At 41.7% G+C, this 22243-nt stretch overlaps 1 protein-coding gene across 11 annotated transcripts in view; it reads left to right on the top strand.

The window, feature by feature from the left end:
* The window catches only part of CLNK (cytokine dependent hematopoietic cell linker), a 201767-nt gene that overhangs the window by 127948 nt on the left and 51576 nt on the right, over positions 1-22243 (top strand). For all 11 annotated transcript variants that reach the window (XR_008502356.2, XM_054486877.2, XM_054486880.2 and 8 more), the window contains 4 exons: positions 499-544; positions 20314-20339; positions 20553-20572; positions 22018-22128. Coding sequence is in view for 10 of the 11 variants with exons in the window: in XM_054486877.2 (XP_054342852.1) it covers positions 499-544; positions 20314-20339; positions 20553-20572; positions 22018-22128 (203 nt within the window). In the remaining variant the exon portion in view is untranslated. The remainder of the gene's footprint in view (positions 1-498; positions 545-20313; positions 20340-20552; positions 20573-22017; positions 22129-22243) is intronic.

Genomic DNA, 22243 nt, shown 5'->3' with positions numbered 1-22243 from the left:
GAGCCTCAGGAAACTGAGGCTAAGTAATTTGCCATGTTCTCACAGTCAGCACGAGCTGGAGGTGGAATCCTAACCCAGGCCTTCCCACGAGGCCATACCCTGACCTGCCTGCCTCATTGCTTTCATGTACCTGATCGCATAGATGGATCTTCATGTTAACTCAGGGACATGAATGATGAGCATTTTTCCTATGATAAAGATGAAAAATCTGAAGTTCATAATATACTCAATGCCTTTTCCAAAGCCAGCAATAGAGGCAGGATTGGTTCTCAACCCCATGTGTTTTTATACCAAACACCACTCAAGCCACCGCACCATTCATTGGCAGAGGTGCATGTATTTATACATGTTTGTTGACAGCTAACCATACATTGGAAACCAGAGAGCCCAGGGACTTATGGCTTTATCCTTGGGAACCTAACCACAGAGAGTGTCAAGACGTCAGATGGTGTCATAGTCACAACTGAAGAGATAATGGTGCCTCATTGTCTTGTACAGGTGGACAAACCCATTTCCAAGGACATCAGAAGCCAAAACATTAAAGGTAAAGTCATGTCAATCAAAGTTTAAAATGTAAGTATGAAAACATCTATTTTGCTTCTAAGATCCTCTCGCATTGTTGTTTGTGGTCATGGGTGATCTTACACAAGGTGATCTATTGAATTACACTTCAGGAAATAACTAATTTTAGAGTCTCACACACTTTATGCCTATTTATTGCCTTACCTTATTGATGAAGAAATTGATTGTAAAAATTCATATTCTTTGTTGTGCAATTTTGGAAATGAATTATTTTGAAACATATGGATTGCATTAAATATATAATCGTGTTATCTCTCTAAGCATACCCCCGGAAAAGCCACAAGATAGAAATCTAATTTTAAAATTAATATGAAAACAGATTTTAAGGCTTTAGGCAAAACAACTCAATTTGAAGACAAAAATACAGGTACGAGCCTAAAAGCAAATAATCAATTTCAGTAGTGCTGGAAGCATAAATGGAAGATAAGCCCAAGACATTTAATGGTATTGTATCCATTATAGCTTCTCTCATCATTTTCCCCCGTGCCCCTATCTCCTCTTACAATGCTTGATTGGAAAAGATGACAATGCCAAGATTCACTTTGCCCGATAATTGAAACATATCAAATTCACCTTTCATGTGTCTAATGCTATTGTCTATAATGTATTAGTAGCGCCATCTTTGCTTTAATGGGAAAGTGTACCAGTTAGAGTCCCAGCAGGCAATAAACAGCACACTCAAATTAGGATAATTTAAGGAAATTTATGGCAAAGGAACTACTTACCAGGTGAGTGTGGTATAGGGGGAAGAACAAAGAATGGCGCAAGAACCATGGCTGACAGCAGTGGGGCTGGCCCTACCCCTAGGTGCAGAGGGATGAGGGGACAGTTACAGAAAACCACAAGGAGCACACCACCTGGAGAGGAGCAGTGATCACTGGTCCCGGGACACCACCAGCCCAGGCAGACTTCTTGGGGAGGGGACCAAGGGAGTAAACGCCCCATCTCTCTCTCCAACCTCCCTGTGACCTCCTGTTGGGGCTTCCCAATGGCTAAACCTAACTAGAAACGAGAGGATAAGGTAGTCCCTGTGTGTCCCTACTGGTCAGTGTCCCCAGGCGGAGAGCAGGGTAGAGCAGGGTAGAGCAGGGTGAAGCTGGAGGGAGGTTCTGGAGGGCAAATAGAAGACACTCACAGCAGTAAGTGCCAGTGCAGTGAAAAGGGATGGAGAGTAGCCAAAACCTAAGGCACACTCCCTGGCTGTGTGAACTTAAGTAAGACCCCTAACCTGAGTTCTCCATTTATTTATTATTTATTTATTTATTTATTTGTTTGTTTTGAGACGGAGTCTCGCTCTGTTGCCCAGGCTGGAGTGCAGTGGTGCAATCTTGGCTCACTGCAACCTCTGCCTCCCTGGCTCAAGCAATTCTCCTGCCTCAGCTTCCTGAGTAGCTGGGATTACAGATGCATTCCACCATGCCCGGCTAATTTTTGTACTTTTAGTAGAGAGGGGGTTTCACCATGTTGGTCAGGCTGGTCATGAACTCCTGACCTCGTGATCTGCCCACCTCGGCCTCCCAAAGTGCTGGGATTAACAGCTGTGAGCCACCACACGTGGCCCTTCTCCTTTTCTTTAACCAGCACATTAATTCACCACCTGGTGAATTACGTAGAGAAAGTATTTTCACTCCTCTTAACAGAGAAAGTGATGGAAGCATAGAGGGATCACAGACCAGACCACAATCATCTGTTACAAAAATGGCCTCAGTCATAATAATATGCTTTGTAGGCATTCATGAAGAAATGAGTCCTGGAGAGAAATCAGATGAGAAATGAACTTCATAATTGCCATCTTATTTATAGTTCACTATGGGCATCCACCCTCACTTCTTCGGCTGCAGAAATTTCTTCGACCATTATTCCACATATCAATATGTCTGTTTACCTCTCTGTCTGTATGTTTATCTACCCTTTGCCTCAGTTCACAAAGATATTAGTTAATAAAAACTTGAACAATAAAATAGAAGAAAATCTACATAGATGACATAATTAAAATAAAGATAAAATGTAAGATCCTCAGGTACACATCACTAAATTCTATAATTAAACTGTTATTTTGCCTCTGAGCTACCTGGTAATCTAAGCAAAAAGGGAATCAAGCTTCCTTATGTGGTATGAATTTCCCATTACAAGAAACAAACCAGTTCCTCAGAGACAGCAAGAAAAACACCTCTTTTAGGATTTAGTGCTCTGTTTTATACAGAATGTTGGCTGATATATGCGTCCCATGACTACAAAAATATGAGCGCTTTGTAAAGCAGACTCCAGTGTAAACTGAGGCCACAGCTGCAAAGAGGACTTCAGTGAAAGCAAGGCTCAGAAAGGTCGAGGCTTTTGGGGGTGCAGCAGGTTGTATAGAAGACTTCTTCAATAAGAGTTATTTTCTTTACATCATCCTCTCCCACATTTCCATAATTGATGGTTCCCCATTACCATCCAGAGCTCTAAGGTACCATATCTAGAACGAGGCTGGAAGGGGGGAAATTAATATGAATGTCCCCCATTTTAGGATCAGGCATCTTGCTGAAAAATGCTTGGATGATTTATGTGTTTATTACAAAATTCTGTATTTTTGATGCAAACACATTCTCAGATAATTTATTCACTCTCACAAAAATGCCATAGAAAAAAACATATCGGTTGGTTCAGTAATGGCAGAATTTTATGGTGATATTTTTCATCAAGTTGAGCAGTTATAGATTTATGTTAATGTACATTTTATGTTATTTTTCTTGCAATCATATTCTGACATTATCTGTAAACTGTCAGATTTCAAGAACTTATCTTCCCTAAAGCTTGACTTTTTGTTTTTCATTCCTAAAAATAGGTAAAAGTTTATTTGGAGGCAAAGTATTTACAATACAAGTTGTGTGTGATGAACCACTAGCATTAACCATAGATCTAGAAGAAATAATCTTATTTTCAGATAGGGATAGCTATAATTTTCAAATACAGTGTGGCTTATTTTTCTAGAGAAACCAAAGCTGAGAATAAAGGAAGCTAAATTGCATTTTCTCTTTGCCATAGATGTGAACCAAGCACAAACTCTAAGCCAATTTCCTTTGAGGTGACAAGCATACCATATACAAGAATGAATTTATAAAGAAATACAATAAGCCTCCAAGAAAAGAAAAAAAAAAAGAGAATTATGCATAGGCTAGTGAACATGTATATCCAGAAACACGAGCTGATTGAAAAGAAGCAAAGTGGAATTCCACAAAATACCATCAAAAGACCTTTATACTAGTTTGCTTTTAGATGATTTAGATGCTGAAGAAATTAGAATCAGAAATGAGTTTAATCTGGGTCAATTCCCTCATTTTACATAAGGAAGTTTAGCAAGGGAAGTTGCTTGCTCAAGGCCATCAGCAAGTAGTCACAAGACCAGAGCCAAGGTTTATTCCACTATGGTAATGTTGCCAGGGTTTTATGTGTTTGCTAGTGTGTAAAATGTATTCTCCCTCTCATTCCGTAACGAACATCCTATTCATCCAGACAATACAAAGCCCAGTGCCAGAGTGAATTGATAGATGATACTGCTCCCTAGTGGCAGAACTTGGCAACACACGACATTGCAATAACGATGAGATTGGTACCTTCTATCCTTTGCAGAAAAAACACGCCTGAGGTTGCAGAATTGATCAGAAATAAATGTAATATTATTCCCCTACCATTTTAGATGTAAATGTGTTTCAGCCACAACCCATGGCTCAAAAGCAACAGAGTCATTGATATAATGCTCATTCAAAGTTAACGTTATTAACTGCATGAAATCACTCATTAATTGAACTACAGAACAGTATTTTTTCTCACTACCAAATAAGAAAAATAATAGGCCTCAGAGAAAAGGAAAGGAATATGTAACTTTGATGTAACAAATTTATTTTCTGATACAGAAATATGAAGTAGCCAGAAACAAGAGACTGAAAAACAAGGTATTTAATAAAGGAAGCTCCAGAAAATTTTTATCCCCCAAATAATAATTCCCTAATGAAGTTTCAGTTCCCCATAGAATTGCAATGTACAAGAACTGCCTTTTACATAAGCAAAGTACGGCCTTCCCCATGAAACCATTTCAAAATGACTTGAAATACACGCATAATGAAAAGCACTTTTTCTTTTCCTTGTAATGTTGGGGTGTTCACTGGAATCAACCATCCCAGTATGCTCTGGATGGAGGGGTTCTTCAGAAGCATGACATTCTGAATTAAAAACAGAGACATCTGGGGTAAACTGGGACAAGCAGCCTCTATACCTGCATGTCTTACGTGCAAGCCAGCAGAATGGAAGTGCTATTTTGTTTATTTGATCAAAAGTTTTAAAATAGCAGAATCTCCACAATCCAGCCCCTCCTTGTAACTGAGGCACAGTATCCTTCACAGATAATTGAGTGGCCCAAGAGCCTCACCACCTTCCCAGGAAGCACACCCTACCTTTAAGCAGCCCCAGCTCTTTACTTTCAGCTCAATATAAGGAACAGCAATGTCTTCCTACAACTTCCTCCCATTGGTCCTTGTTCTAAGTAAGATGCAATGAATGAAGCTCTAGGTACCTCAAAGTACAGTTATCTGAAACTAATTGTGTGAGATGTTGAGAATCATATTAAATAAAATGGAAGGCCAAGTGCGGTGGCTCATGCCTGTAATCCCAGCATTTCGGGAGGCCGAGGCAGGCGGATCACCTGAGGTTAGGAGTTTGAGACCAGCCTGGCCAACATGGTGACACCCTGTCTCTACTAAAAATACAAAAAATTAGCTGGGCGTAATGGTGTGCACATGTAGTCCCAGCTACATGGGAGGCTGCGGCAGGAGAATTGCTTGAGCCTGGGAGGTGGAGGTTGCAGCGAGCCAAGATTGCGCCACTGCACTCCAGCCTGGATGACAGAGCAAGACTCCGTATCAGAAAAAAATAAAATAAAATAAATAAATAAATGGGAAACTCTGGATGCACTAACCTTGAGAAACACTGAGTTAAACAAAAATAAACAGATCTCTTTACTGCCCAAGTTTTTAGAGCATTGTGGATCTCCAAGAGGGTGATATGGCAAGGAGCATTTGTAACTTAAGTGTCCATGGAACCTGCTTTTTCTGGGATCACATTCTTTGGCCCATGCTCCTTAGAAAACATTTTAGAAAAGCCTAGATTGACTCATATATTAGTTTCAGTTCTAGGTTCACAGTACATTTCCTATTCTGAGTAGTTTCTCGGGTGTTATAAATGATCCATTGTTTGGGGTGGATATTCCTCAATCTATGAAAGCCACATCTACAGGCAGCTTGTGAACGTAAATGCTTCCACCCCTGCACGCTCCCCACTCCTCTTCCTGCCAGTCCCTGGGGGAGGGATGAACAGTGATAAGCTTGTCCTGTCTCTTTTCTGCTCAGTTTTTCTAATTTCATATCCTACATCACAATGTGAAGAAAAGGCCATTAATAATAAAAATGAAATTGGTATAGTAAAAGCTGCTTGTATGGAAAGGATAGAGAAGATTATAATGCGGGATGAAAATGGGCACACATGTAACTGCCCGAGGGGTTCTTCCTGCCCACTGCATAAAGAGAGACCAGGGCACTGCCGTAGAGAAAGAGTTTAATAGACACGAGGCTGGCCACGCCACGTGGGAGATGTTCATACTCAAATCATCTCATTCAAAGCTCATACTCAAATCATCTCATTCAAAGCTCAGAGGTTAGCGGTTTTCAAAGGTGAAGGGGGTGGGTCGCCCCTCCACACCTGTGGGTGTTTCTCGTTGGGTGGAATGACAGACTTGGAAAAGAAAAAGACACAGAGACAAAGTATAGAGAAAGAAATAAGGGGACCCAGGGGACCAGCGTTCAGCATATGGAGGATCCCACTGGCTTCTGAGTTCCCTTAGTATTTATTGATTATTTGTCGGTGTTTTTCAGAGAGGGGGATGTGTCATGGTCACAAGACGATAGTGGGGAGAGGGTCAGCAGACAAACACACGAACAAAGGTCTTTGCATCATAGACAAGGTAAAGAATCAAGTGCTGTGCTTTAGATATGCATAGACATAAACATCTCAATGCTTTATTAAGCAGTATTGCTGCCCGTATGTCTCACCTCTAGCCCTAAGGCGGTTTTTCCCTATCTCAGTAGATGGAACGTACAATCGGGTTTTATACCGAGACATTCCATTGCCCAGGGACGGGCAGGAGACAGATGCCTTCCTCTTGTCTCAACTGCAAGAGGCATGCCTTCCTCTTATACTAATCCTCCTCAGCACAGACCCTTTACAGGTGTCGGGCTGGGGGACGGTCAGGTCTTTCCCTTCCCACGAGGCCATATTTCAGACTATCACATGAGAAGAAACCTTGGACAATACCTGGCTTTCCTAGGCAGAGGTCCCTGCAGCCTTGCGCAGTTTTTGTGTCCCTGGGTACTTGAGATTAGGGAGTGGTGATGACTCTTAAGGAGCATGCTGCCTTCAAGCATTTGTTTAACAAAGCACATCTTGCACAACCCTTAATCCATTTAACCCTGAGTTTGACACAGCACATGTTTTAGAGAGCACGGGGTTGGGGGTAAGGTCACAGATTAACAGCATCTCAAGGCAGAAGAATTTTTCTTAGTACAAAATGGAGTCTCTTATGTCTACTTCTTTCTATACAGACATATTAACAATCTGATCTCTCTTGCTTTTCCCCACAAAAGGCAGTTTGGGGGAAGGGAAGGGAGGGCAGGTAACAGGTGCTTGCTGCTGATTGGTTGGGGTGGAGATGAAATTATAGGGGTTGGAAGCTGTCTTCCAGCAGATGAATTACTTCTGGGTGGGGCCACAGGAAAGGGGTTGGCGGTAAGGTGGAGGCATTTGGTTTAGGTGGAACCATGGATGTCAGACATGCATGCAAAAAACTGGGAAAGATATCTCCAAAGGCCAATCTACAATAGTGGTGTTATCTGCAGGAATAACTGGGGAAGTTGCATGTCTTATAACTTCAGGAATAATGGCTGACAATCGTTTATGTCTGCACCTTAGCTGGACTCAGGCTGTTCTTGTCCCCCCAGCCTGATGGCTTCCCATTAGCTTTACAAAAGTGGTTGAGTTTTGGGCAAGTCCTATTATCATTTAAAGTATAGCCTGAATGTCTTCCAAAGGTAGCTTTGCCCAATAGCCCAGGAGTAATTAAGGGAAAGACAAGATGGGGAGTGAGTTAGCTTAGCTTACTATCAATATTATAATTCTCGGCTGGGCGTGGTGGCTCACACCTGTAATCCTAGCACTTTGGGAGGCTGAGGCGGGTGGATCACGAGGTCAGGAGATCGAGACCATCCTGGCTAACACAGTGAAACCCCATCTCTACTAAAAAATAAAAAAGTACAAAAAATTAGCCCGGCGTGCTGACGTGCACCTGTATTCCCAGCTACTTAGGAGGCTGAGGCAGGAGAATTGCTTGAACCTGGGAGGTGGAGGTTGCAGTGAGCCGACATCGTGCCATTGCACTCCAGCTTGGGCGACAGAGTGAGACTCAGCCTCAAAAAAAAAAAACTATAATTCTCTCACTGATATAATATTTGCAAAGGCAGTTTCACACAGAGGAGGAAATATACCTTATTTCATCATAATTCAACCAATAATATTTAGTACCTCTTATATGCTCAACACTAGGGCTGGCTATTTAGTTGTTCAATAAGCCGTAAGCCCCATAATAAGCACTCTTGTTTCTATGTCTATTTCACCAGCCAGACAATGAGTTCCGAAAAGGGAGGGAGCACATCTTATTTACTGACACTTGCAGCACTGCCCAATTGCTGCTGTGATCCTAGGCCACTTTGTTTAAAATGACCTCGTGCCTGGGCACTAAGCTGGCACTGAGTCACATGACACCTTAGACCTGGACGAGCCTGCAATCTGGTGAGTCTAAGTATTGTGGGAACTCAAAACAGTGCATACTTAATTCTGCCTTGGAGGAAAGAGTGTGTCTCCCAGGAAGACTTCCTAGGACATTTGACTGAGGTGTGAGATAGTGTCCTCAGGGGAAGTGATTTGTGATATTCACAAGCAGCTAAGGCCCTCTGCAATGTTCATGCCTGTAATCCCAGTGTGAGCTACCATGCCAGGCTAAGGTGGCTGGATCACCTGAGCTCAGGAGTTCAAGAGCAGCCTGAGCAACAAAGCAAAACCCCATCTCTACAAAAAATACAAAAATTAGCTGGGCACGTTGGCACATACCTGTAGTCCCAGATACTTGGGAGGCTGAGGCAAGAGAATAGCTTGAGCCTGGGAAGCAGAGGATGCAGTGAGCTGAGATCGCACCACTGCACTCCAGCCTGGGTGACAGAGTGAGACCCTGTCTCAAAAAAACAAATTACAAAATAAAAGCAGCTAGAAGGTGGTTGTATGAATTGAATGCTGGACTTGATGACAAGTAGCCCTGAGTTCACATCCCAGCTTTGCTGCTTCCCAAATAAGAGACTTACAACAAGTAACTTCACCTCTCTAAATTTAGGTTTCTACATGTATAAAATGGAGAAAATAGCACCTACATCCTACAGTATTTGATGTCCTTAAAGGTGAAAATCAACAAAAACCTATGGCACAGTTCTTGACATGTGGTAGACAGTCAGCAAAGGCATGTTGAACTGCGCTAGCAACGCCCCAAATTTTTCCTCCCTCCTTTACCCTCTATCCTTCTCCTGGCACTGGAAAGTTTTCCAGATTCTCTCTCTGAAGGCAGAAACCATCTCATGCTCTATGTAGTTTTTTTCTTTAGCATATAGAGTACATCATTTAGATGAATGTATAAAAATAAGCTACATGTCTCAATCACAGAGACCATGGTTTATGAAACATTGTTTTCCTGACAGCAAACACATAGCACCAGATGGGGCACATGGTAGATATGAAGTGGCCTCCTTGTCTGGGCTGACAACTGAGGTTTATTGTCTCATGGCGTCTCATGGCCACGGAGATCAAGGATGCAGACACACAAAGAGTGAGGTTAAGAGCAGAAACTGTATAGGCAAAAGAAAGAGAATAACTCTCTGCTATGGAGAGGAGCCCTGGAAAAAATGGGTTGCTGATCCACAGTGAAGTAGGGGGTTTTATAGATGAGCTAGTGGGGAGGCAGTGTCTAATCTACATAGGGCATGAAAAACCAGTTAGGATCAGATGTGTCACCTACATAGGGTACAAATCTCTGGCAGCCCCCACCTCAGTCTTATTATGTAGTTGGGTTCCCTGCCTGAGCTTTTCCATGCTGCCCATTTCTTTCTTACTGTACACGTGCTAACAAAAAAGGGAAGACAAAGATTCTATGGCAGACATGCCTGGCCCCAAGGTAGCCTTTTTTATTGGTATAGCTGCAGGCCTCCCGCCACAACCCCTGCCCAGCCCGACCACCACACCCCCTGCAAGCTTCCAACTTCCTTATCTATGTTTGCAGCTCGATCTTTCAGGCTGCTCCTTGTTAGAAAAGAAATGCTTTCTTGGGCTGCTTTTTTTAGAAGGGAAGTTCTGCTGGGGACTCTTTTGCCCTCACTATCCACCTAAATAATTTCTTTCTATTTCCTGTATCAGATGCATAGCAAATATTTGTCAAATTAAATCTGCAATTTAGCCCATTTTAATAGTTCATTGGATAAGCATTACCTCTTAGTATGGTGTCCTAGAAGCACCTGGAGATGAGCCTATGGCCTCAGTCACACATTCCCATTAGGTGGGGGCCTGTAGAGAGGCAAGTCAAGAAGCCTAGGTGGCTTCTGGCCCCATCTGTCCCTTTCTGAGTTTAGGCATATCACATTCCTTCACTGGGCCTTAATATCCCATCCGTAGAAACACAGTAGAACTCAGTGGTCCAGCATTTTGTTAATTCATGGATATGATTCATACATACAAATCCAACCACCCCACTGCCCACATCATCCCCTCCTCTCCCTTCCTCCATTCCCTGAGACACCCAGGTCAGGGGAAAAGATATCTCCCAGGCTTGTTTTGGAAAAATGTTTCTATCCCACGTCTCTCACTAACCCCAGCATGAAAGCAGTTGAAGTACATGTTCCTCAGAAAATGCACTTTCCGACCTTCTTTGAGGAGCTTTTAGAGCAGGCAGGTTTCTCCCACATCCTTGGCTTTGCCTAACTTAATCCCTTCCCATTGCAACCTAAACAATGGTTTCAACAATGTATTGCTGTGATTAATTTCTGAAAGTTTCAGCAGACTTGGAGAGGTTTCTCAAACTGGCCTTGCCAAATATACATTATTAGCCACTTGGAGCAAAAGTTGCTTCTTTGGACTCTTCCATAATCATTAGAACACCATATCCTAATGGTTTGCTTTCATAAATCATAAAGCTCTTAGACACAATAAATTTTTTGATTGAGACCAAGTTTATCCAATTTTTCCCAAGTCTGCATCTCTAATTACAGAACATTACACTTATGTTTTATTTCTGAAAGTGTTGATTTGCATGATTGTATTTCATAGTTAAAGGGTATTACAGGTGGGGGTGGTGGCCCATGCCTGTAACCTCAGCACTTTTGGAGGCTGAGGCCAGTGGATCACTTGATCCCAGGAGTTCGAGACAACTCAGGAGCCTGGGCAACATGGTAAAACCCCATCTCTACTAAAAAAAAAAAATTCAAAAAAATCAGCCGGGCATGGTGGTACACACCTGTAATCCCAGCTACTTGGGAGACTGAGGCAGGAAAATCACTGGAACCAAGGAGGCAGAGGTTGCAGTGAGCCAAGACCACACCACTGCACTCCAGCGTGGGCAACAGAGCAAGACTTGGTCTCAGAAAAAGTCGGGGGGGTGGTATTGCATATATTTACCACAAATTGAACAGTAGCTAAGTGAAAAACAAATACAGAAGTCCTCCTTATCCTCAGTTTCACTTTCCACAGTTTCAGTTACCAGTGGTCAACCAAGATCTGAAAATATCAAGTGGAAAATTCCAGAAATACATAATTCATAAATGTTACTTCACACGCTGTTTCTGAGTGGCACGATGAAATCCTGAGCAGTCTCACTCAAATCATTTGTTTATCCAGTGTTTCTGTTGCACTGTGTCCATTATCCACCTGTTAATTGCTTAGCAGTCATCTTGTCCATCAGATTCACTGCGTGGAATCGCAGTGCTTGGGTTCAAGTCACCCTTATTTTACCTAATAATGGTCCCAAAGTGCAAGAGTAGTGATGCTGACAGTTCTGATTGCCAAAGAGAAGATGTAAAGTGATTCCTTTAAGTGAAAATGTGGAAGTTCGCAACTTGAAAAGGAAAGAAAAAATATTGTATGCTGAGGTTACTGGGATCTACAATAAAAATGAATCTTCTATCCGTGAAATTGGGAAGAAGGAAAAAAAAGTGTGCTTGTTTTGCTGTCACATATTACCTTTATCATAGGTCTGTGTATTTAGGAAAAGCATAGGATATATAGGGTTTATTATTATCCTCAGTTTCAGACATCCATCGTGAGTCTTGGAACATTTTGCTTTAGGATAAGTGGGGGGCTACTGTAACTTAAGTGTACATTCACGTAATATATATATATGTGTGTGTATATATATATATATATATTTTTTTTTTTTTTTTTTTTGAGACAGTCTCGCTGTGTCGCCCAGGCTGGAGTGCAGTGGCGCGATCTTGGCTCACTGAAAACTCCGCCTCCCGGGTTCACGCCATTCTCCTGCCTCAGCCTCCCGAGTAGCTGGGACTACAGGCTCCCGCCACCACGCCCGGCTAATTTTTTTGTATTTTTTAGTAAAGACAGGGTTTCACTGTGTTAGCCAGGATGGTCTCGATCTCCTGACCTTGTGATCCGTCCGCCTCGGCCTCCCAAAGTTCTGGGATTACAGGCGTTAGCCACCGCGCCTGGCCTATGTAATGTATTTTTAATAATGGCTGTATGTAAAGCCAGTTCACAGAATTTCTGAAAGTTTAACAACCATCCATTGCAAGCTGGCACCAGCCACTCCAAAGAACAATCTTTTAACTCTTTTTCCTTCTCCAAGAGGCCTTACTTTAACCCTCCCAGAACACGGTGATATTGACAATGTCTTCATGGTTTCACCAAAATAAGTTGTGGTGGAAACAGTCAAACCAAGGTCCATCGGATTCTGCAACCGTGCTATGCGCACCTCAGTACATTACCTCCCCAAAAGCAGTAACTTTGTGAGATCTGTCCTGAGACTACAAAGCAAACGAGTCTCTGGGTAAATGGTGCTAATTACACCTTATGGCCACCAGGTGGCGAGCATGCCGGGCTTCTCCAAGAGAAAACTGGAGATGGGAAAGACTTTGAACAACTATTTGGGTCCTCTTGTTTGACAGATAGAGAACTTTTCCTAGCATTTTAGAATATTTGTGTACTTCATTAGGAGGGTAAATTCCCATTTTCCCTCAAATTTTTCATACTATAATAATAGTAGTAACTGCAGCTGTGCATAAAGAACCACGCCTTGAAGTGCATCAATTCATTTATTACACACATTAATTTCCATGAAGTATAAATAAGCACTCCTTACTTCTCCAGATGGGGAAATTCATTCACTCCTCAATCCATTTGTTTATTTCATAAACACTCATTAAGCACGTGCCATGATCCTGCCCATAGTATGAACAGGATCAAGATTCAATCTTAACAAATTCAGTTCCAAAGCTCACCCTCCTTTAAATATCACAAATCCTTGAGTTATTATTGCTTTATTAAATAAGGCCCCCAAATTCTAAGAAGCTTGCTGGAATTTATCTGAATTACCATCAAAGCTGTATAATGGTAGACAAGTTACTTTGCTTGTTCAATCCAGTTTTTTTCACTTGCAAAGTTCCTTAAGTTCACCTGGACCTCTTACTTTGAAGGATTTTGGTTAGCTAAGCAATGATTAAATGAAGCTCATGGTATCAGCACTTGCCAGTCTGCATATTTGATGTGGCTGAAAACCCCATGGATTTTTGTAACTATTGCTGATATTATCCTACACAAAAATCTTAAAAGGGAGGGAGGAATATGAAGTGAGGCTAGAAAAAATAATCCTACATTATAATGAAGACACAGGACACATGGATAGTGGATCATAAAGATTCACCCTGAGTAACACAAAAGACCCTGAGTGGCCAAGGCAATCTTGAGTAAAAGGAACAAGGCTGGAGCCATCACACTTCCTGATTTCAAATTACATGACACTGCTGTCGTGGTCAGTGCTACACCAAACATGCACACAAGTAGGGCAGAGTGCGGATCCCAGAAATAAATGCATGCATTGATTAAAGTAACTTTTGATGAAGGCATCAAGAATACACAATGGAGACAAGATGGTCTCTTCAAATAGTGAAGACTAGATATTAATGTGCAGAAGAACAGGGTAGGACCCTGGTCTCACATCATGCAAGGAAATCAACTTGGGGTGGATTAAATCAACTTGGGGTATACCCAAAACTACAGAACTCCTAGAAGAAAACATAGGGAAAAGATCCTTGGCATTGGGTCTTGCCAATGACTTTTTGGGTATGAGACCAAAAGGACAGGAAACAAAAGCAAAAATAAACAAGTGGGGCTACATCAAACTAAAAAGCTTCTGCACAGCAAAGGAAAGAATCAACAGAGTAGAAAGGCAAACTATGAAATGGGAGAAAATATTTTCAAACTATATACCTGATAAGGGTTAATGTTCAATATAGACAAGGAACTGATACAATTGAAGAGCTAAAAAATGAATGACCTTATTGGAAGATGGCCAAAGGATCTGGGTGGACATTTCTCCAGGGAGGAAATACAGGTAGCCAACACATATATAGGAAGTGGTTCTCAGCATCACTGGTCATCACGGAAATGCAACTCAGAGCCACAGTGAAATATCACCTCACACCTCTTAGGATGGCTATTACTTTAAAAACACACAAACAAAACAAAAGATGGAAAGGGTTGGCAAGAATATGGAGAAAAGGGATCCCTTGCACACAGCTGGTGAGAATGCAAATTGGTACAGCCATTATTGAAAACAGAATGGAGGTTCCTCTAAAAAATTAAAAATAGACATACCTTATGGTTCATGAATCCCACTTCTGAGTATATATCCAAAGAATTGAAAACAGGAACTTGAAGAGCTCTCAGCACTCTGTTCATGGCAGCATTATTCACAGTAGCCAAGATATGGAAATAGCATAAGGGTCCACAGACAGATGAATGGATCAAGAAATTGTGGTATATACATAAAATGGGGTATTTTTCAGCCTTAAGGGGAAGGAAATTTTTCCATTTCTGACGATATTGATGGACTTGGAGGGCATTATGTTGGGCCAAAACAAGTCAGACACAGAAAGATGATGCTGTAGAATCTCACTTACATGTGGAATCTAACACAGTCAAACTCATAGAAGCAAAGAGCAGAATGGTGGCTGCCAGGAGAAAGGAGGAGGGAGACATAGGAAGGTGATGCTTAAAGGGGACAAAGTTTCAGTTATGGTGCACAAATAAATTCTGGACACCCACTCTACAACATAGTGCCTACAGCTGATGACACTATACCGTGTACTTAAAGTTTGCTAAGAGGATAGATATTATGCTAATTGTTCTTACCAAAAAATAAAAATAAAACAAAGTAACAATAACAAAAAGGGCAGGAGTCAACTTTGGTAAGTGACAGATATGTTTATGGCCTTGACGGTGGTGATGGTTTCATAGATATGTACTTATCCCCAAATTCAATCTTGATGTGTACAGTAAATATGTAAAGCTCTTCTATGTCAGTGATATCTTAATGAAGGGGTTTAAAAAAGATTCACCATAGTTAAGGCAATGCTTTTGCCCCATTGAACAAGACCCCATGTGATCTGGGCACTCTCCCACCTCTGCCATCACCTCTCTGGGCTTACCTCCTCCTCGTGCTCATCCCATCTGCTATAATTCAAGTGTCCCCTCCAAATGTCATGTTGAAACTATATCCCCAATGTGGCAGTATTGACAGGTGAGGCATAAAGGAGTAATTGGATCATGAGTGCTCTGCCCTCATGGATGAATTAGTCCATTAATGGATTAATGGGTTAATGGGTTAATAGATGAATGGATTGTTATGGAAGGGGAACTGGTGGCTTTATAAGAAGAGACATCTGAGCCAGCATACTCAGCCCCCTTACCATATGATCCCCTGCACTGCCTCAGGACTCTGTGGTAAGTCCCCTTCAGCAAGAAGTTTCTCACCAGATGCATCCCCTAAACCTTGGTTTTCTTAGCCTCCACAACTGAAATAAATAAATTCCTTTTGCATATAAATCATCACCTAGTTTCCATTATTCTGTCTTAAGCAACAAAAAAACAGACTAAGACAGAAAATTGGTGTCAAGAAGTGGAGTGTTGCTGATAATGAATACAGGAAAATGTGGAAAGCATCTTTGGAACTGAGTAATGGGCAGAAGTAGAAGAATTTGTAGGAGCAGGATAGAAAATGTTTAAATTCTGGTGAAAGCTTAGAAGGCAAGAAGGCTAAGTAAAGTTTGGAACTTCTTAGTGATTAGATAGGTGGTTGTGACAAGAATGCTGACAGAAATATAGACAGCAAAGGCCATTCTGATGAGGTTTGAGGTAGAACTGAGGAGCAAGTTATTGAAAACCGGAATAAAGACCATTCTTGTTATAAATTGGCAAAGAACTTGAATGAATTGTTTCTATGCCTGAGGGTTTTGAGGAAGGCCAAACTTGAGAGTGATAAACTAGGATATCTAGCAGAAGAAAATTCTAAGCAAAATATAGAAGGAGCTGCAGGGTTATTTTGGCAACTTACATTGATATTTCAGAGCACAGAAATAATTTACAGAATTTTTAATTAAAAGAAGTAAAGTGGATAAATTTGGAAAACTCAGCCTGGCCACGTAGAGAAAAAGTCTTCAGAGGAGAAAACCAAGGGTATATCCCAGTCACCATTTGCTAAAAAGATTAACAGGGATAGAAGTGGGCTAGATGCTATCCCTCAAGACGATGGAGGAAGGACCCCAAAGGTGTTTCACAGATCTTGAGGCTGCCCTCTTATCACAGGACCAGAGTTCTAGGATGGAAGAAAGGTTTCAGGGGATAGGACTGGGGTGCTGTCTACCAGCTCACTGCCCACAGCTACCCTGGGACTCTGCTTCCTACACTGCAGCACAGCACTTCATGGCTGCCCGGCTCAAGCAACCCCAGTTGAGGCCCTTATACTAAAGCTCTGCAAGGTACAAGTTTTAAACCTTGGCAGTATCTGTGTGGTGCTAATTCTGCAGGCTTGCAGAAAGCAAGAGCTGTGGAGGCTCAGCAACCTCCATCCAGATTTCAGAAGATGTCGTCAAAGGCCTGAGGACCCAATCAGAGACTTGTCACGGGGATGGAGACATGCAAAGAGCCCCCACTAAAGCTATACAAAGCAGATATGTGGTGTTGGAGCTAATGGAGTCCCTACCAGGGCAATACCTAATGGAGCCATAGGAGCAAGGCCACTGCAGAGAATCCCCACTACAGTAATGGGAGTAAGCCTGCCACCAAGACCCTTGAGCTGTAGAGCTACTGGTGTGCAATGCCAACCTGGGAAAGCTGGGTGGACTAAGCACAACCAAGCTACAGGGGTGGGGTGTCCCAAGGCCTTGGAGGCCCTAACTCTTTTCTCCAGTGTGCACAGAATGCCAGACATGGTATCAAAAAAAAATTATTCTGGAATCTTAGGACCCAAATTCTTCTTTCTTGGGTTTCAGTCTTGGGTGGGGCCTGTTATCCCTTTCTTCTTGCCTCTTTCTCCCTTTTGTAATAGGAATGTGTACCTTATGCTTGCCCCACAGTTGCATCTTGGAAGTAGATAACTTGTTTTGATTTCACAGGCTTACAGATGAGACTCTGAACTTTGGACTTTTGAGTTGGTACTGGAATGAGTTAAGACTTTGGGGCTACAAGGAGGAATGAATGTATTTGTACGCGAGGACATGCATTTTGGTGAACCAGGGGTGGAATGCTTGTTTGAATGTCCCCTCCAAAACTCATGCTGAAACTTCATCCCCAGTGTGGCAGTATTGAGAGGTGAGACCTTTAAGAGGTGATTGTATGATGAGGACTCTGTCCTCATAAATAGATCAATCCATTCACAGATTAATGAATTAATGGGTTATTGTATTGAGTTCTGATGGAAGGAAAACCAGTGACTTTATGAGGACAGGAAGAGGGACCTGAGCTAGCACATTAGCACAGTCAGCCTCCTTGCCACGTGATGTCCTGCACCGTCTTAGTACACCTCAGAGTCACCACCAGCAAGAAGGCTCTCACCACATGCACCCCTTTGTTCTTGGACTTACTTAATTTCAAGAAAATCACCTAATTTCAAATATTCTGTTTTAAGCAACGGAAAAATAAACTGACGCCACCTGAGGACCTTTGCCCTTGCTGCTTCCTCTGTCAGGAATCTCTTCCCCAAGATATGCACAGGACATGCTCCCTCACTGCCCTCAGGCCTCTGATTTCATCCCCTAACCACAGATGCCTCCTCAGACCAGCCTAAAACACAGTAGCCCCAGCTCCTACTCTCCGCACCCTGCTGTCCTCCAATCTGCTTTATTTTCTGCATAGCGCTTGTCATCACCCATGAATGTTTATTTATATTTTTGTTTATGTATCTCCTAACTCCTGCCACTGGAATGTAAGTTTCATGGGAATAGCAACTTTATTTGTTGGTATTATATCCCCCAACACCTACATCAATACATATATTAAAAATGAATCCATGCCTGACACATACTATGTGCTCAATAATAAATCAATAAAATAAAAGAAGATAGATGTCCTATTCTAAAGTCACAACCCCTGAAGCAAACTGGATAGATATCTTGAAAACCATAAATGGAATTTTCCTATTAAATTACAGGAACTCAGTCTCTTTATTGAATTCTTTTTCCAGTGAATTGAATTGATCCCCAATAGATAGAGCGAAAAAAAGACCTCTTGGAAAGCCAACATCTAGTTTTGCGGGGAAAGTCATCAACCCAGGCAGCAAGATGGTCCGCCAGGGAGCTCTGGAGGTGAAGCCAATAAACAATAAGATGAAAGGAAATTAATTTTATGTTTTCTAATTTTGTGCCTTAAGCAAGCATCATGTGGTCTAAGCTTTTTTGTGATTTCCTTGCAATAGGCAAAGATCTAATGTTAACTAGATTGCTGCTGTTGTTGAAGTAGATCCTGGGTCATATTTTATGTTTTCACAATGCCGAGGACATCAATTATTTCTGTGTGCAATCAGTGTTTGGAATTCCTATAAAGAAGTGAATCCTACCTATTTCAAAAGTGTTTTTCAAAAATGAAAACAGAAAGGAAGAATGGTAATTTTATTCTTATTCTTTGAAGTGATTGTTTTATACATAGAAGAGCCATTAAAATTATACAGACCAGTTTGTGCTATGTTGCATTTTGTTGTGTTGTGTTGTGCCAGTTGGACCTTTCACCAAGAGGAATCTAAAGAGGAGGTGCAGTGGAGAGCAGGCTGAAGTTAAGCCCTTAATGACATGGGGTGGAGAACCAGTAACCAGTCCACCTGCGCCCAGGCACCACGGGACTTCCAGGGGACAGTGCAGGGAGCTCTTCAGCACATGGTTAAAAATCACTGATTTAGTCCAACCTCCTTGTCTCACAAATGAGCAAAGAAAAGGAGGCTCAGTGTGAAGCCACCCAGCCAGTGTTCAGTGGAGGTTTAAGTCTCCTGTAACAAGAAATAGACGTTTTCTCCCTGATTCCCCGACAGCCATATAAAATAGCATTTATTACACCATACCCATTTTTAGAGATAATCAAACATTGCTTTTCCAAGGAGCCTTCTTCTGACAACCCAGAGTAACTTAAGTCTCCCACATATTCATTTAATACTCTGTCCTTCTCTACTTGAAATCCTTATCAGATTGTTCATGGTGCCTTCAATGCTGGTCTACCCACTAAGGTATAAACCCTATGGCAACAGAGTCAGTGCCAACCATCTTCACAGTCACATCCCCAGAGCCAGAAGCTTGGCCTGTGAACACCCCAGCTAGGAGCACCTTGACAGGAAGGATCGAATTGTATTTGTCTTTTTTCCCCAGTGCCTGGTACTGTGTTTAGCTCAGAGTAGAAGCTCAATAATTACATGAGTTGAATTATGGAAATAAAACTACCTAGAGTTCAGACAAATCTGTTCCAGGCTCTACTTGGGATTTCTCTAAGGTTAATTATCCTTGAGAAATTATCCCACCTAGTTTGTCCTTAGTTCTTTTTTCATCCATAAAATAAAGAAGTTGGATTCTGGGGGTCTTCAGAAATTATTCTATTTTGAAAAATCTGTGATGCTATTTTCCTGTGCTTGGAAATACCCGATGAAGGTGGTAGGCAGGAAATTGAATTGTATATGTATACACACACACACACACACACACACACGTATACACATGCACATTAAGCGTAAACGGGAATCAGTGGTTTCAAAGGGACCTTAAGAGTCACACGATGTGCAATGAAATCTTTATTCTACCATTTGCTTGCCGGGTGAGTGTAGGTGAGATATTTAACTTCCCCATGTGTCAGTTTCTTCATTAACAGAACAAGGGTGAGGATTTAATAAGACCACGTAACTAAAGTGTTTAGCATTATTCTGGGTGTCTCATACGATCTCAACAAATATTAACTGACATTATCACCAATATTATTACAAATAAAAATGATTTTCATGTAAGCGTGTATAAAATCAATGCTTGATGACATTTTCCATAAATTCACTGGTATTCATTCCCTCTTATGTTTTAGGAGACACATCCGTAAGAAAGAACAAGGTAAGAGAAATCATTAAAATGCATTTGTTATTCATTATTTACTTTGGAAGCATAGAGATACAGACGATGCAAAAACTCAGATATCTCTTGAAAAATATGTCCTATAAATCTGATCACAATTTGTAATTTCTATTTGTAAACCAAAAAACTGTTAACCATTGGCCTTGCTCACAGAACAATAAACTTAATTTAGGTTTCTCTTTTCTTTTTCAGATTCCTTTACCACCTCCTCGGTAAAACACTTTAAAATAGCATTTTGTTTCGCTATACAATGAAACAATTTGTGCCAGCATCTGAAAAAGAGAAACACAAACATTTGACATTGAAAATCTAATATGATTTCAGAGTGAGAGACGGATGTAGAAAAAACAAACTAATATGAGATGTTCAATGAACAAGATTAAACAAGCCTTCATTCATCTATTTAATCACTTATTCATTCATTCACAGTTATCTATTCAATATACCTTCACTCATTATTTCTCGATGAATGTATTCCTCCCCTGTTTCTTTCTGTTCCTCTCTTTCAGTACAGAAATCTGCTGGATGGTGTTGCTGGGTATACTTCTGGCAGGCTTAGATTCACAGATTCATATGAAAATGGGACATGCCCTCAGGGAACTTACAATGTACTAAGTATATATTCATGTGATATATATATATATATATATATATATGCATGACACATATATAAATAGAAATACTATTACATTTGTACATCTCTATGTAGAAAAGAGCAACAGACAGCTGCAGAGGCTCTGAGTGACTGGCCACTCTTGTTGCTCTATTTGGGACCTGTGAGCACTTCTGCCATAGTACGCATTACATTCTCTGGCAATAATGTCTTCATCTCTCTCTCTCTTCCCTGCTAGAGGGAAGCAGCTTGAACCAAAAACTGTATCTTTTTCCTCTCTATATCTCCAGCATCTACCAAAGTACCTGATATACTTATGAATAAATGAGTGAATGGGTGAATAAAATATGAGTGAATGGGTGAATAAAATATGAGTGAGTGAGGTATTCACTGACTTTCAAACATTTTTATATTTCTTTTTTTTTTTTTTTTTTTTGGAGACAGTCTGGCTCTGTCGCCCAGGCTGGAGTGAGGTGGTGCAATCTCAGCTCACTGCAACATCTGCCTCCTGGGATCAAGAGATGCTCCTGCCTCAGCTTTGTGAGTAGCTGGGATTACAGGTGCACGCCACCATGACCGGCTAATTTTTGTATTTTTAGTAGAAACGGGGTTTACCATGTTGGCCAGGCTGGTCTTGAATTCCTGACCTCAGGTGATCCACCCACCTCAGCCTCCCAAAGTGCTGGGATTACAGGCATGAGCCACCGTGCCTGGCCACTTTTTTAATATTTCTTTGGGTAGTTCTAAAAACTCAGGTCTGCCAGTCTGGGATGAATGGAAGACTGTTATCATCTTCTCCACAGGCCTCCTAAAGCCAAAACAGGTGCACTATGGAGGAGCACGTTGACTCTCCACAGAAAATTATATCACGCTCTTTAGAAAACTGTGCCAGACCCAACCGGTCTACTCCATAGTTAGCATCCAAAAACTAGCATTTTCAACCCAAAGCTGGGGACACGGAGGGCAGAGCAGTGTGGATTCAGGGCCTGAGGCATCACTGCTGCAGCAAACCTTCTCAGGACCCTACTGCGACTCTCCACACAGGCCTCTCATCACACTTCCGAAAGAGTACCAGCCCTTGCCACCTGAGCCGGAGAGCAGCAGGCCACCTTTATCTCAGAGACACACCTTTCTGGAAGTCCAGAGAATGCCCAGGTGAGAGATTCATCATTAATGGTGAAATGACCAGCATGAGTGTGGGTGTGGGGGAGCGGGGCAAGGGAAACCAAACAAAGTACCTTTCAGAGCAGGCTCCCTAATCGGTTCGGAG

Source organism: Pongo pygmaeus, chromosome 3 (genome assembly GCF_028885625.2).
Source record: "Pongo pygmaeus isolate AG05252 chromosome 3, NHGRI_mPonPyg2-v2.0_pri, whole genome shotgun sequence".
Classification (NCBI taxonomy): Eukaryota; Metazoa; Chordata; class Mammalia; order Primates; family Hominidae; genus Pongo; species Pongo pygmaeus.
The sequence above is the reverse complement of the archived record's forward strand: the minus strand, read 5'-3'. Positions and strand labels throughout refer to the sequence as shown.